This window comes from Hetaerina americana, unplaced genomic scaffold (genome assembly GCF_022747635.1).
Source record: "Hetaerina americana unplaced genomic scaffold, ioHetAmer1.1.p SCAF_15, whole genome shotgun sequence".
Classification (NCBI taxonomy): Eukaryota; Metazoa; Arthropoda; class Insecta; order Odonata; family Calopterygidae; genus Hetaerina; species Hetaerina americana.
In genome coordinates, this window is record NW_027286625.1 from 14,378,186 (window position 1) to 14,394,487 (window position 16,302).

A 16,302-nucleotide genomic window follows, 5' to 3' on the forward strand; every position below is an offset into this window, starting at 1 on the left:
CAATTCTTGTATTCATACATATGTATTACTGAAAATTAGCCAGTGCGCTCAATTAAAATCAAACAACACAATTTATTTATCTACATTTATTGAAGGTAAGTATGTGAACGCTGTACAGAGTAGACATGTTCCAGGAGTCTACAAGGGTTACTTAAAGACAAAATAATAACTCATTTCGCCATATCTCAACCTTCTCGAGTGGCATAACCTCTGGACATTCACAATCACAGGTATTAGTTCGGCAAGCTATATTTAGCCACAATACACTGGTACCAAATAGGTTTCTATTTCCAAAACAACCTCCCATTACTCGGTTCTAAAGATTCACTCTATTCGCAAGCCTTCACAAGTGCCTCACCAACCTCTATTGCTATCTCCGCTTCTGCTTTGGCTTCATCAGTTGTCGCCGAAGAGAGAGAACTCTGTGCCTTATTCAAGACCTCACGTGCAGCCTGTACGTCTAGGTCACTAACTGGGACAGCTTCTTCCGCAATAATTTGCACGGAAGAATCATCGTTGATTGTGACAGACCCACTAGAAACGAAGTATTTCTTAGTATCACCACCATCTTCGAAGACGGTCACAACTCCAGGTTTCAGTACTGCCAGTGTGGGTACGTGATTTGGTAAAATACCGAATGCTCCGCTGAATGAGGGGACGTCGACTTGTCGTACATGCTCATTGTTATAAAATACCTGTTGGAATATGAATTATGCTATTAATCAATACTTTTAAGTACATAAAATTACACCATCAAAACATTATTGTAGCGGTTGGGTAATCCCTTACCTTATTAGCTGCAGCAAACGTGAAGCCCATTTGGTTAGCATCTGCATAACCTCGCTGAAGTACATTTTTGGATGCTAGCGACAAAAGCCGCGAAGTTGACCGGGCAGAACGTGAAAGAAATGCCATTTCTATTTACTGAAATTGAAAACATTGATAACATAGTCACTTGCGGAAATCAGTTCATTCTTTCATGAAAACGGCAGGGGTAATCTCATGAAACACTGATTCAAATCTGTTGAGAGCTTGCTTAGAACAGTTCCATAATGAAGCAAAAAATGCCAATGAAATAAGGCTAACGGACATACAGCAGTTTTGTTTCACAAATAATATCTGACAAAAAAAATTTACTGCAATTACCAAAACTATCGCCTGATCCACGACTGAGTTCCACAGAGAAAGATCACTCGCCCAACGTTCTCACTAGAGGGGAGCACGAGCAGTATAACAAATGAGTAAAGAAAATAAAACAGTCTGCTTCCCGTATTTTTTCATTAAATATGTGAAAATAGGAAATACTTTGTGGGAATTAGTTAATTTTAATAAAATATTAAAATCATATATTTTAGTTTTGCTATGCACAAAAATGAATCGATTATCAGTTTATTTTTTTGTAAGCTGTGGCGGCTATTCAGTTATCGCATTGAGTCATTCATTCTGTAGTGCTCATCTTCTACTCTACGGGGAACGGAGCGCAGTTTCGAAGTGGTTGGCGATCTGTGTGGTGTCTGGTGTGAAAATATGGCGGTCTGTGGGGTAGTGTCTCGTTGTAAAGTCCTGTTCGTGATCGATTTTAATCGTGCATTCAACGTGACATGTCTTTTAGGAGTTGGACCTCGAAATAAGGTATGGAAACTTGGTAAAAAGTTTTCGTAAAGTTTTGAAAGAATTTTTATTTGTTTTTTACGTTACTTTTGGAACGCTGCACGAGGAAAATTTAAAACTAACCGTTATTTGGGGAATATACTTTCTAGTATATATGCAATTTTGTTGTCATTTTCGCTTATTTTTTAAAATTGGGAGCGTCACCTTAGTTTCTCGCAGGTGTCAATGGCCACGTTATGAATTCAGAACTTTATATTACCTACAGGTAGTAGAAACTTGTAAATGAGTATTACTTCCAGTTCTGTCGGTAATTTCACTTGATCATAAGTGATTAAGAAGAACCGTTATATTTATTGATTTCTGGTGTTTACTCGTTAGTGGAGCTTTCACTAGCCTCAGTGGCTAAAAACAATGATGCCGGTTGTATCTCAATGCATGTCTTTTGAATTTCCCCTGAATTAGTTTTTAATAGCAGCTGACTTAAATTTCTTAATAGTTTCCAAAATGATTTCAAATAGTTTAGCAGCAATAATTGTATTTCCTGCCATTGGAACGAAAAGCTTTTGTTGTTATATTCAGAACCGGCGCCAAAATGTTGGTCGAAGTACGATATGAAGGTTTGGTGGTGGAGTCGCTCGAATTCAAGTTCTTCGACGGTTTGTTTATGTGAATTCTCGATATTTATTTTTGCCAATAACAGCACGGAAAATCAAAACAATGCCTGTTTTGATATTGCTGGAGAACGTGATACGCCAAAATGAATACCATCAAGTGCCTTTTACAATGATATTCAGCCGAGTCTATTACGACTTTCGGAAATAATCGTAGCATATCTAGTCTTCGTTGTCAGTAGCCTCTTCTTTCATTTCAATACTTCAGACATGCCACCGTTTCAAGTTTCTCTCTTGGCTCGAGAAATTGTCCATTCTAAATATTTTAGAATACTTGATTTACCTGAACTATGATAATGGTGTGACCTGTTATACGAATGAACACAACCTCGCCACACCCACCCGATCAACTACCGGCATGCCTCTCTCTCTCTCCGGTGACCCTGTAGTTTGCCCTCCCACGGATTGACCTTGCTCCGTCGCGTTCGTTTCTCTCGCTGGGAGGCGCTTGTGTAGCGTGACATCACCTTTCCTAATGCACCGTCCTCGTACTCGCGTAGTAAGCAAGTCCACCAGAAGGGATTTCGTGTCTCGCACCTCCCAGAAGGGAGTGGGGGAGGGGTTATGGCATTCGTTGGAACCGGTTCCTCTTTGCGAGTGATTTGTGTCCTTCGTGTGCGTGTATTAATGTTCGAACCTTAGCTGTCACTTGATGATCACTTCCAGTGTATAATGTCGAGGTTGAGCGATTGCTCCTAGACTGTGGGTCAGGATCTCTAGTCATTCTGTGGAAATCAAGGCCAGTGTGCGCTGAACACCTTTGGCAATTAGCGTGAAGTGAGGCTGGGTTGATCTTAGAGGATTTAAGACTGCATGTTTTTGTGGTTTTATTGCTTGTCTGTTTACCGAATAGGACTCGATGGAGAAAGCTGGCAGGGATGGGTGTGTTCTCCATTCACCAACTCAGCGGTTCCTACCTCATTGTACTGCGAGCTAAACAAGTGATTTAAAAAGTTTTGATCGGTCGAATCCATATATCAGCAGAAAAGATTTTTATTTAATTAAGAACTAGTTCTGATGAACTCGAAAAAAAGTTTTGTTTTTGTACCAAGAGCACCTTCAAATTTCAAATGGACTCCTTACAATTATGACTACCCATACCTTGACACCCTATCGCGGGCATTTAGGCCGTTGGAGCATCATAAGTCAACCACGAGGGTAGTGGAATAGAATATTTTTTGTAAATTCAATTAATTATTCGGAGTAACTGCCGTAATGTGGCTTATTTTCCACTTCAACATTCCTTATATATTTATTCGTGTCGTAAGCATATTTAGCGTAATTTATTATGGCAATTTAATGCTGATAGTACATGATTCGTCAGATTTTTGTTATTACCCTATTTTATGCAAACAATGCATACCTATGCAAAGAATCTTTGTTAATTTAAAAGTCGGTAGTGGTTCTTATAGGGACACCGTCGAACGTGTTTTCTTCTAGATTTAGCACTCGCTGCATTGCTCGCAAATGTTTATCTCATTTGTTAGCCTTGGTTTTGGACCAAAAAAGAGAAGTGCGTGCAGAACTGGCCCGAGATATTTCAGCGCCATGAACGACGGAAGACCGATTCGTGCTTAATTTTTCTTTGCAATAGAATTTTCCTCTTCGGTGTTATAAAGCACAGAAGTTATTGTTAACTGCAGTACCAAATATATTAACCAAGTATAGAAGTTGGGTAGAAAATCCTTTTTCGTCCGTCACATTTCTGTGGATTATCAATGGCGCGGTGTTACGGGTGGAAAAAGGTTTCCTGGTGAATTTATTTCGTATTCAATTCGGCGACGTGATAGTGCTTCTTGAAATTAGGCCTCCCGGAAATTTTACCTGCTTCTTTACTTAGCCCTATTGGGGCACAGTGTATCATGTAGTCGATGAAAGTAAGTGCAATCCTTTTCATGACATTTTTGGCCGTCATATCAGAAACATTTATGTTGGGAGTTCGTGGCTGCCCCAATCTGTCCAGCGATGACCTTCAGCTCGACCCGTCCTATCAGTTTTATTTCACTACTCCTTTATCTCATGAAGTACTTAGCATACCCGAGAGGTTTCGCTTGAGCACTCTCCCGGCTGACTTACATGGAAGGGTTCAGCCAATTGGTGGGCAAAAGCTTGCCCGTAATTCCCATTGAATTTAGTGAGGGAGAGCGAGATGGCGAGTTTGTCCGGATTCGGGGAAGTCAGGGAAATTGTAATAAATTGCGCGAGGTCGGGAAACGACATGAAATACACCCAGCCAGCGTAGGGGGTTATGTTTTCATTATTTCATCTGCACGCGTCCGGTATTAGCGGATCCGGGGAGGAACAGTCATTCCTTGACATCTGGAAGCATAGGTGTATGGTGTCCCCATGACCGGTGGGTGAAAACGGGGGGTCCACCAATCGGCAATAACTAGGAGTTCGGATGATGTTCCGGAAAAATCGGTATTCGACTCATTTTCCGTAGGAGAGCTCCCTCATTTCATTTCGAGATGCATTCGAGAGACCATACTTACAAACACTTAGGTCTCCTCGTAGTCCTTGTTTAACTTGACTCTTCTTTTAGCGGAACTGCATTGAGATCTTACAGGCAAAGGCAGTGGTGAATGTTTTACGTGAAAATGAGGGGCGGAATATACTCTTCTCTGATTATTTTCAAATGTCCTTGCAGTTTTATGTCAAATTTTTAATGGAGATACCTGTAAATTTGTAATTTTTGCTTCTTAGAGGAAATGTTTCATGTTGTTCCTCGGCTGTCTAGTTGTCAATAAGTGCTTTACCGGCAGTTATGGGTGGATGTATGGCTTCCTCTTGATCGATGAGAATGAGTTATTTTCAATGCGAATGAAAGGAAACAGACCATGCTTGGTGTTGTTCTTTTAGATATGTACGTGTCGTTTTAGTGAAACAGCGGCTCATCACGTATTTTCAGAATTTTGTTTTTGCTCAGAAAATTCTCGTTCACTGTTGACAACCGGCTTGCAAAAGAATTTGCATAAATTCAAAATATGACTCTTTAGCGATGATGTTGGAAATATCCACATTATCCCCATCGAATCACGGTAAGTAGGAGAGATATAAACAATAAGATTAGAGATATCGAGCTTAGAACGGAGAGATTTAAGATGTAATTTTTCCGAATGATCAATAAGGTATCAGAATAACTGTAGTCGACTGCGGTAGGGGGAAAAGTATTTTTTTATTTTCATTCTAAGAAGCCTAATATGCTATCATTATTTCATCTAACTCAAATGTTGGCTCCTATGTGTATAAAAGTATTTGTCACATAGGAAACTTAGTTCAAGTGAATTATTTTACGTATGAGTTGTAAATAACGATGAGGAAAAACTAAATTATGTTGCTGCGTACGTAGTTTGAATTCCCCACTGCCTTACACTAGCGGTGGAATATCGGACTACCGTGTTGATGTAGATAATTTCTGGTTAGGATGTCTATATACTATATCCACAGATGCTCCTGGTAGGATATTGTGCGAGCGATATATCGCAATGAGACTACTAACCAAACTTTGTCATTTTTGGCGACTTCAGTTAACATGTATTGCCACTTGGCCAACATTTTTTCAAAAATGGGCTTGTTGGGGAATATAGAACGTCCTGGTAAACTGTAGTTTTCTTCGGGAAACTCATTTCTTAATAGTTGTGTAGTAGACACCCAGTAAATTGAGGTGCTACAAAAGGCCACGATAACATTTTGCGACCTTCATTGGGAATAATTGTGTAAGTGTTCGAACGCTACATTTTAATTTTTCGGACATTATTGTTAGTTGATATGCATCGGACGAGCACTCGGGTATTTGCTAGCTCAACTTGCGTATGATGATTGGATGGCGGCAATAAAATTTGGTAAGAATTCGCCGAGAAGAGTCTTTCGGGACTCTTCCCGACGAAGATATCGTGATAGCAAGAACTTCTATTAAAGGTCCCATTACAAATAATCCTTCGCTTTCCCATTTCCATCCTTTTAAATTCCTTCTCCCAACTCCTATTCTCCTTTTAGGGTCTCTTGGGCTGTGTTTCAGTTTTATCTTGTTCTCAATCATTCACCAAGTTTCGCCACTCCTCAAGTATCTATTTCTCCGAACGGAACTTTCGAAATGTTGAAAACTACTTGATAAATCCCTTTGCAAGTCATCCGACTTCATACAACTTCATTACACACACACATATCTAAAGCCTGTATCATTAAAAAAAACTGGTAATGAGGTATTATTTGACATCTTCCAAATATGATGTTAAACCAGGCATCTTAACAGCTTACATATGCAGTTTGTATAGCAAATACAATATTATCGGAGCTTTTCTAGCAGTCATTGAGCGCGAGAGTAGCATTGTAGATTTTCTCTCAATATACATGTAAAAAAAGTTTTGCCAGGTCATGGTTTGCAAGTAGGTTAGAAAGGTGGAAAAGGCCGGGCCATTTATTCGCCGGCGCCATCGTCATCGATGGAGGAACTGACCCGGTGGAAGACCTGAATAGCCTTCCACAGCAATTCGCTGGGAAAGCACAAGACCATATTTCACACACCTCTACGGCGACAGATTAGGAAGGCATATTTAGGATTTTTGGGAGACAGTTTAGGCTTTTTAAATTTAAAATAATTTGAAGGGAGTCATCGTTTTTGATTAATTTTATTCATATTTATGTAATTATCTTTATAGGAAATGAATTCGTGGTTATGAAATCAGCCTCGTCTCTCTCCATTAGTTTTCAAATGGCGAATCCCAGGCTTTCTCCTTTCGTCCGGGATATCCTTCCTCAACCAATGTTCGAATCGGAAGACTATTGAGTTTTATGTTTATTGCCTTGCTTATAATTTGACAGATATTTAAAGTCAATTCTTAGATCTTCCATAAAATTAAATGCTCCTCCTAGCATATGAGATTTTGCCCTTTGGTGAAGCTTATGTAGGTATTCAGAAAATTCTTGTGCAAAATTCTTTTCCTCTCGCTGGGGCTGTATTGTGATGAAGGTAGTGAACAGTTAGTGTAAAGGAATATGAAACACCTTTGATTGATTTTCCGCTAAAATTACAGCGGTTTTACCCACCCGTATTTCTTTGAAAACAAGTAGCTATCGAGAAAGTGCTGAAAATGATTAAATACATGATTGTATCTTTCTTGTGGGAGATATTATTGGTAATGAACGATTTGTTGTTTTCTTGGCGTATGTTGTCGTGCCGACGTTTTGTCGGCAGAAGAATGCGTGACCTCGTGCAAGAATCACAAAGACGCGGCCTCTTAATAGTGAGTATCATGAAGAATTGTAACAGTAACCCCGAAGGAGTTAAGGTTTCCCGATCCAAAAATGGTCCAGGGACAACAACCGCATAGCTCGGTCATTTTTTATAAAATTGATAAAAACCGTGCAAAAGTCCTGCGTCCATGTGAGTCATTTTAGTTAAAGCATAAAGCTTTAGAATGATGGGCTAAGAAGACGAACTTTACTCGTCTGTTGATGGTCGGATTAATGAGGTCTATCGTCTTTCATCTGTTTCCGCATTGCTGCCTTGTTCTCATGGCTTTATCGATGTTTTCCTCTCCGTTGTCGGCACTCTGAGTTGCGCGAAAACCTACCCGTAGCAGGCCCCCACCTATTCAATTTATGTTAGTACGTACGAAGGCTTTCGCGTCTTGGTAAAGATTACGCAAAAGTTGTGGGTTGACGTATGCCTATCTTTGTCTTTGGATGACGTTTTTGCCCTCTTTTCAGTCAGATTTCAGTATTGAATGCCCCCTCTCCTTCTGAGACGCGGGTCTTGGAGGATGGCTGCAGATCTCAAAGCAGGGAGTGGAGCGAGTGAGCCGAAAATCAAATCGGGATATTTATATTGAATCTTTGAAGTACTGGTATCTTCGCTAGCGTTTTTATGCCTTCGATGACATGATTTCTTGCTTCTCCTCAGTGTCGCGACGTACACTTTGGGAGCCACTGGAATGTAGTTGGGTTTATAAATTAGACAATCTGTGCTATTTTCGCATCTTAGACAGCAATATACAAATGTCGTGCTCATTTCACGCCCAGAATATATACCGATAATGCAAAAACATGTCATTTGAACCTGACTCTGCTTGAAGATAGAAGTTTTGAATGTCGAATACGAACAGCCTAAATGGAAGTTTGAAGTGATGCAATGTCCTTATTAAATCATAAAATAAATTCTCTTTTACTTAATATTATTGTAAATTGTGGGAAATAGGTATTCGTTTCAGTAAAAAACTACTGTATTAAAGTAGTATCTAATTAATTCTAGGAAAGCAATTTTCTTATTTTGTATCGCTTCGGAGTGCCTATGGAATGACAATGTTTATTGGTACTACAAAATGTAGAGCCTGAATTTGGAACCTAGATAATTTTTGTTTTACATGTTTGAAAATCATATAAAAGTTGTAAGTTCCTGCCAACATTTCAAATTTACGCTGACATTTTTCTGTTAAGCTGTGACTTTCATAAATATTTCCCCTTATAATTATAATATTCATATTTGATCTCGTATTTCTCACAAATGTCAATTTCCGTCTTATTAGAAGAGGAGGTTATTGATGACATAACTTATTCCAGAGAACTGTAATACTTTTTAATGATTATATACTTTTGTCGCTTTCATGATAAAGAATGCGTTGCTTTAACTTATATCGACGCACAAAAGGTTATGTTATTTCGCCAAGTTCCTGCCCGTAATTTATTTTTCCTACAAATCGCTCATTACTATAATTCTGTTTTTTATGAAGCCTAATCAAATTTTAAAACGGATGCCATTGTTTCTTTTTTGACAGTTTCTTAACAGCTAGTCATTTGCACTAATATGTTATTTCGATGATTTAACTTTTGAAATCAGGACAACAACATTGCAAAGCAATAACAGCCAAACGAAAACGAAGTTCAGAAACTCCTCATGTGGTCCGGTGCCGTTGAAAAATACAGAGGAGGACATTTTGTTTTCAGTTTTTCTACTGAACTACTTTATTTCCAATTTACACTATTCGTACTCCGAAACGTGAACGGAGATTTTATTTCCGTGAAATGGTCGCTTCAAGTGTGTGGGAGGAAAGTGTTTTAGGCTGTACGTTTGAAATGAATTAAATGTAGAAATAGCATTCGAAAGTACGTGTACACTCTGAAATCCACCGAATGAAATGTGGTGACTGATATAGTAGGCATCAAAGGGGAGCTATGCGGGTGGAAAGATAGGAGGTGAGAGCCTTTAAGTTGTTCCCTCACGTGTTGTCCGCATGGAAAAGGGGTCTCTGAAAGTTTTAGTTTCTCTTTCCAATATTGACTCTTTGTAACTTTTCAACAAGATGCTTCCGACCAATATCCTTTGGATGCGGGCGGATCTTAAATTTTATGATCCTTTCTAACTTGGAAAGCTTGATATTCTCGTAGAATCCCATCCTTCTGAAAAATACCGCAAAAATGTCCGAAAAATCGGTATTCAACCCATTTTTAGAATGTTGCTTTTAATTGCGTAACGACTCCAAACGTCTTTCATGTGTAATGAATCCTGAAGTAAAACTATAATTACTTCAGTATTTTTCATTTCATGTGTGTTCATTTTTAATGTGGTTCTGGTTTTTGTGGCAAAGAAGGAATGCGTTCTTACTCTAACGTAATTGGGGTCTACTTCCCTCACTACCGCTGGAATATGTATAAATTCGTGCCGATGCAGTGTTTTAATGAAATCCAAAGGCGTTCTGGAAAACTGATAAAAATCTTCGGGGAAATACTTGGAAAATTCGGAGAATATCTTGAGTACTGGACACCTTGTACAGGCAAATGGCCCTCATTAGCATTATTCACCTGACCCATGGTATTTTTTCTGTTTTTTTGTTCGTGGGTGATTCGCAAAATGTGCGTTTGGCTGCGAGTGATTTATCCAATTTCAAGAGTCACCCGCTGGCTCTCAACTTTTTAACCAATTCAATCTATATTTCAGCCTTCCATGCTCCTTAACTCAGGTCTGAAACTGCCAGTGTTTCTATTAATATCTTTCAAAAAGGTTCTAGTTTAAAATTTAGTATCTTGTCGTTTTCATTACTTTAAACCTTTCTCGAACTAACCCCATGATTTGAAGACATATTGGTGTATGATGTGAAAATGCCAGATGAGAACGATTTAGCGTACACCAAACAATTTTGAAATAACCGTGTACTTAATGTGATGCCTTTTTTTCAAATATTTGCGTGGACATTTACCGTAAAAGTTTTGAGAATTTTAAATAATTTCACGCATCATGTATTTAAATTCGATGGTTTAAGGCTCTACTTTGTGAAAATTAACGATCACTAAAAAGTAAGCTTTGTATTTTTTCGCAAAAACTTGAATACACTACAACCGGTTTCGACGCATAAACGTCGTCATCAGGTATGATTAGTCCAATGATGTCGCTTATGCGTCGAAACTGGTTGTAGTGTCAAGTTTTGTGAAAAATTACAAAGCTTGATCATCAGTTATCATGTACTTGATCATCATGATAAGTTGTCCTGAAAGAAATCTCTCCGTTACAATAAGTCAATGGTGATCATTGATATGTTTCCAATTTTGTGTTGGCCGGAGTATCCTTGACTCACCGGGCTAGGAGTGTCTACGGTAAAGAAAAGTCAAGGAATGTACACTAATGGAACATTGAGAAGGACACAGGAATAATAAACCTCAACAGTGTTAATTTGGACTGGAATTAACTGACTAGTCAACATTCCTTGGTTGAGTGGGCGTTTGTTTGGTACATCACCTCGCATTCATAGCCCAAGGTGGACTTTGAAAATCGTGGTCGGGCAAACACCCACAAACTTAAGAATCTCAAGAAAAGGCTGTCGTTCAGTCAGTGGAACTATTTACGAAGCCTTCTATCATGTCACTTCTTAAAGGACACCGACTGCTCTGCTCTCGTGATACAGGTAGTTCTCAGGTGCGGAATCGTGCCTGATGGTTTGTTGGGAGGCTGTCTTCCTGCCCTATCAATCCTTTCCTTGAGCAATCGCGTCTAATTCAGGGGCAAGGGTCTCGAATGTCTTTGTCTCCCCACTCCCTGGTCTCTGTAACTTAAAAATGGAAAGTACATAGAGCAAACTGTCTTGAGATTGAACGGAGCTAGATTCCGCGTTGTTTGCTTCAAGTCGTCTGTAAGGGGCGGAGAATAAATATTTCATTTAAAATCACATTCCGGTTTGCGGTGCTTCCAACCTCCTACCTAAGTTTACACTCCAGTGACCCCTGACCTAATGTTCTCCGAGTACGTACCTGTCTGCTTATGGTCCCTAAGCTCGCGCGTCTGCCCCCTCCCCCCGCGCACTTTAAGACGTTTCCCCTTGCGACCCTTGTTTACAGTGGTCTCCCAATTCCTTTGCCTGTCATGCTTACCTCGTGGTGGCCTAACTGAAAGTAAGTCTTCCTGTTTAAATGGTTAAAGCAAACTTGCGGAAGTCCATGGGAGCGATGGATAATTTATCCCTCCCTCTCTCACTTAAAGTTTGTATCGGTGTTGGCATAGCGGCTTGAGCAAACAGCTACTTGGGCAAAAATCCCCGGATAGAATAAAAAGCCACTTCCCAGCTTTGGACCCAGGAAAAGAATGAATGAAAACTGTTGACAGACACCGTCTCTTCGGGAGTGATTTGGGTGATGTTTTGGATGGCTCAGGCGAAAATATTTTAGTTTAGGGTGGTGAACATATGCAATTAGCGGTACCTGTAAGCGGTATTGCGATTAAAAACAGTATCGTATGAATCGCGGTGGTCAGTCCCGTTTTGTTTCTTGGATGGGAGACATTCCACGCGGTGGTTAACCCCGTTTTGTGTCTTAGATGCGAGACTTTCAACGTGGTGGTTATTGGGTTTTTATGGTTCTTCGATTTATTGCGATATGGACATAAGGTTAACCTTAAAAGTATTCGGCGTAACGCAACGCAACCTGGACGGGGCTCGAGCTTGTGTCTCTGGGGCTCGCTGCGGAGTGCGCCCTCCTCGTAAGTTACCCGGCCCGACAGGAACACCATTCCCACCATAACTTTCCCGCAATATAAATGGCGGCCTTTTGTGTTTTCTGCCGATTGCAGCTGTCCAGCTTGTTCTGCTCCCGTTATGGCTTTGGCGACGTTGAATCTACAACCTCGCGGTGATGGGTGGATGTTCATTGCTCTGCGCATTGAAGCGGAATGACCAAATCCATGTATGGAGGGTAGGTTGCTCAGGGACTCGCTCAAGTGAAGCGCGAATGCGTAGCCATGAATATTCGTTCTCGTGGTCTAGCAGAAAAGTTGGGAGAGTCTGAAATACTATATCGCAACGGACCACCGAACCCGTGGCCTCTTTTGGTTTCCCCTGTAAATTAAAATCCAAATCACTCAGTCGGGCTCTGTGGTCACGTGCAAAATCCGATTTAGATACCGTTTGAGAATCATTGTAAATTTTCAGGGGTATGCTGTCAACAAGGGGTGCGGTTTTTCGTAATGCTAAGAAAAGTTGTTAAATGCCATATGGGAACGGATCCTGCCCACTGGGCCTGGCAGTGCTCTGATTTCTATAAGTCGAAATAAAATAAACTGCCTTCAAAGACAATATATCGGTTTTTTAATTCCTTTTCCCTCCTTATTCAATTTAAAAGAAATTAATTTTTTATCATTCTGTTTTCAAGTAATTTGATTTTTCTTTTTCTTCCCAAGATGTTGTCTTCATATTCTGTGGAGTGGGAGTTAATGTCCGTGGGAAGTTCCAGGGATGCCCGATTTTTTTGGGCAGCGTTCTCGGAAGCATCAAGAGGAGGCATATCAATGGGCGTTAGACCGTTCGTTCCTCGTTGCGTGTAGGAAACGGCGTGCTGTAAAATAGTGATATCGAGTAAGGGTATTACTTTTTGCACGGACAAGGAAGGTCAATTTAAAAATAGTGTAGTGCCTCACGATGAGTAAATTCAATCTGTATTTACCAAATGTGTTTAGAAGACGGCTGCACAGATTTTAGGTTTCGTTCCACCAAGCGCATTCTCGCAGTGCGTGTTCGAGTCCTATTCTTTCATACAGCAATTTATTCGTCGAGGTTAACAAAATCAATTGCAAAAAAGCTGTTGCCTTTAGCTTGTTGTGAGCTGAATTCACAGGAAACGAGTGCTCCCTCGACGAGGCTGTGTTTATGACAGTAAACACATTGGACACTCGTGTTGCGCTGTGAAGCTCTCGTTTATCAAGTCACGTGGGCGATAAAAAATTCACGAGGCAAGCCGCTCTCTGCTCGCATTAGAGGTCGTCGGTCGTCTTAATGTGAAGAAGGGAGGCGCCGTGGTCGTGGAATTGCTACTCGATTTTTAGTGCCAGTTCTGCAGAAATTATAATCCTAAAGATTTTATTTGGAGTAAATTTTCCCTTTATAGTTCGATGACGTGTTGCCTTGCGTTTAGCACACCCATGCCAAGGTTAGATAAAACTCAAGCCTTGAATGGAAACAGGAAATTTAACCATCGATGGAGATGATATTTTTGCAGAAATCGTTGCAAACGAGTTAAATCCGGCGATGGAGTCTAGTAATAAGGGTACCTTAAACTTTTTTCTCTGCTTTAGTGAACTAAGTTCAATAAAAATCTTAGTTAAAATGTTCCAAGCTACGTGAGTGATTTTTCTACCTAGAAGCTATTATGTTTTACAAAATAGAAATTTTTATCCGAAAGAACATATAAGACGATAATGTTTCTGGGAAAGATAAAGATTCGATGGTATTGGATTGGTATAAAGTGAATCATTCACACAAAAAAATGGGAAAACGAAGTGGTTACCTTCTAAATCGATGGTGTTTTTGACGTTGGCGTTGAAATCGACATGGTTTATTTAAATCTAACCTATAAATTGTGTTTTACAGAGTACATAAGAGTTGGGTGAATCGACAGTGCAAAGCACTCAATTAAGTGACGAAATTCAATAATTTTTCAACCTTTGTTGAAATTATTGAGAGCGCACCGCCAGTAAGACATACTTCCCAGCAGTTTTATTTTGCACAAAATGAAATTGACTCCCATTAATAAGGGTTACTCTAGCCTAGAGATGCCTTATATAATTGATGCCATAGCATCATTTCTTTCATGGATATCCAGAACTTCTACAAAGCTTCACCAAAAATTGCTAGGTTTGTCTTTGTTTAATAAATTTTTTTCACTCGTGCTGTTAGTCTCGGTTATTTACGAAATTGAACTATTGAGTTAGGAAATCTAGGTCTTAGGATAGATTTTACATGTAAATGTATCTACTTATATCTACACGGCTGTTTCGCAAGGAATATTCATTCTTCAGGCGAAATTTCATCATTTTCCGTACTCAGTGGTTTATACCCTCAGTAGGATGTAGCACTCGTTACTTCCTTGTGTCCTTAAATTATCCAACAATCAGCAACAATCAACACGGCTGTAGCTCGTCGTAGGTGAGGGTTGATCTTACCTATAAAACGTGACCTTCACATATTATGTGTAGGTTGCTAGTTCCTTTTCATTTGCTACAATAATGCAATTAGAAATTCGTACTGCTTGGATTTACAATGGGATTATGCGAATGCAAAATTCGGGATTTGAACGTATGAACTCCCGGTCTTTATCCAAACGTCTTACCCAAAGCCTAACATGCCCCAAATGCAATCACGTTTCCATAAAAGGTAGCTCAGTTAATTGCGTTTTAGATATTTTGAAATCGTCATTTCACACTATTCCATCGGCGAAAAGGCTTGCTTAGGTATTTCCTAAAGTTACGGTTTATGATCATTAATCTAGATATCGACGGTCGAATATTTCTGCATTTGTTTCTTACTCTATGGCTTTACTCTGTGTGCTGCTTTAGGTGTCAACAAAGTAGAAATTGGGAGCTGAGCGTTTCTAGTGCTACTCTTGGGCGTATCGTCGCCTTTAGACGCTCGATTCCTGTGGTTTATATTTTCTTCCGCCAGAACCAAGATTATGGCCACATTTTTTCACTACCGGGAAAGATAAGGCCGAATTTTTTTTGGGCTCAAACCTCAAACATTTTGAAACTGGAATTAGCTTCACTTTGACGAACTTATTTAACTGCCTATAATGCCATATCATTGGGGGACACAATCAATTTTTCAACGATGTTAACCGGTTACTGAATGCCTAAAATGGAATTGTAATGACGAGCGAGTGGAAATTTGCATTTTTTTATCCATTAAATGTTTCGAAATGGAGTTTTTATTGCATCTGTTTTCACCGTCAAAGCATCTCAGTTTGGTATTATTTCGACACATTTTTCGCCCCGATCGTGTTGATGGAAACTTTATATCCTTGCAATAATGCATGGATAGTTATTTATACTATTTATTTATTTCTAAGGGCCATTCATACCTCAGTTTAAATGAGATTTTGAAGACTAAGATGGAGGGGAGAATGTTAGGCAATCGAGGAAGGGGCAGGAACACAATAGGGATGTTGGGTGGAAAGAAGGGAGGAAATATGCGGAATTTGAAGGGCTTACAGTAGTGGTGTATGTCAGGTTGTGCTTTTTTACAAGTTGGATTGTGTCTTGCTTTGAGATGCAAGGAAATTGTCGCTGTACCGTTTAGTAGCTTGTGTCCATCCAAAACCTACCTAAACTAGTAGATCGTCGTAAATAATAGTGGTTCGCGGTGAAGGTCTAACACTGGGGTTCTTCAGTTGCTCAATTAAGTATTTTTTTAGCTTGAGACGAAAGAAATGAAAGCTGAAACTACTGTACGTCTGTCGCAATGAGTGATAGGTGAAAATAAGGTTTTGTGCTGGATTGTCGTTCTTGAAACGGGAAAGGATGAATTCACTCCTGATATTGTCCCTCGATTCTAGAATGTTAATGTTTACAATTTGATGCCACTAAAATTATTTTAGGTTCATTTTTTCTGCTGGCACTACGTGATCACCATCACTTTTTCTTCCCGTGGAGCAGTTAGTCCCACTCTCCCAAGCTATCGTGTTATCTGCGAAACGCCTCATTCCTTCGTACTGCTTTACGATGATCTTTGCCATCGTCATCGGGGAGTCCGAATGGGCATTGTTAGGAAGA

At 39.7% G+C, this 16,302-nt stretch overlaps 2 protein-coding genes across 2 annotated transcripts in view; one reads left to right on the forward strand and one right to left on the reverse strand.

Annotated features, from left to right (window-relative positions):
• Window positions 1-71: 71 nt before the first annotated feature.
• On the reverse strand, window positions 72-1,227 carry ATPsyndelta (ATP synthase, delta subunit). The gene is made up of 3 exons (XM_071583885.1): window positions 1,147-1,227; window positions 790-924; window positions 72-695 (listed from the first exon to the last, which is right to left on the reverse strand). The coding sequence occupies exons 2-3, from the start codon at window positions 913-915 to the stop codon at window positions 330-332; spliced, it is 492 nt and encodes a 163-aa protein (XP_071439986.1). The 5' UTR covers window positions 916-924; window positions 1,147-1,227; the 3' UTR covers window positions 72-329.
• A 275-nt stretch (window positions 1,228-1,502) lies between these two features.
• The window catches only part of MCU (mitochondrial calcium uniporter), a 789,736-nt gene continuing 774,936 nt past the window's right edge, over window positions 1,503-16,302 (forward strand). The window contains exon 1 of the mRNA XM_071583962.1: window positions 1,503-1,632. Coding sequence (XP_071440063.1) covers window positions 1,528-1,632 — 105 coding nt within the window. The 5' untranslated portion in view covers window positions 1,503-1,527. The remainder of the gene's footprint in view (window positions 1,633-16,302) is intronic.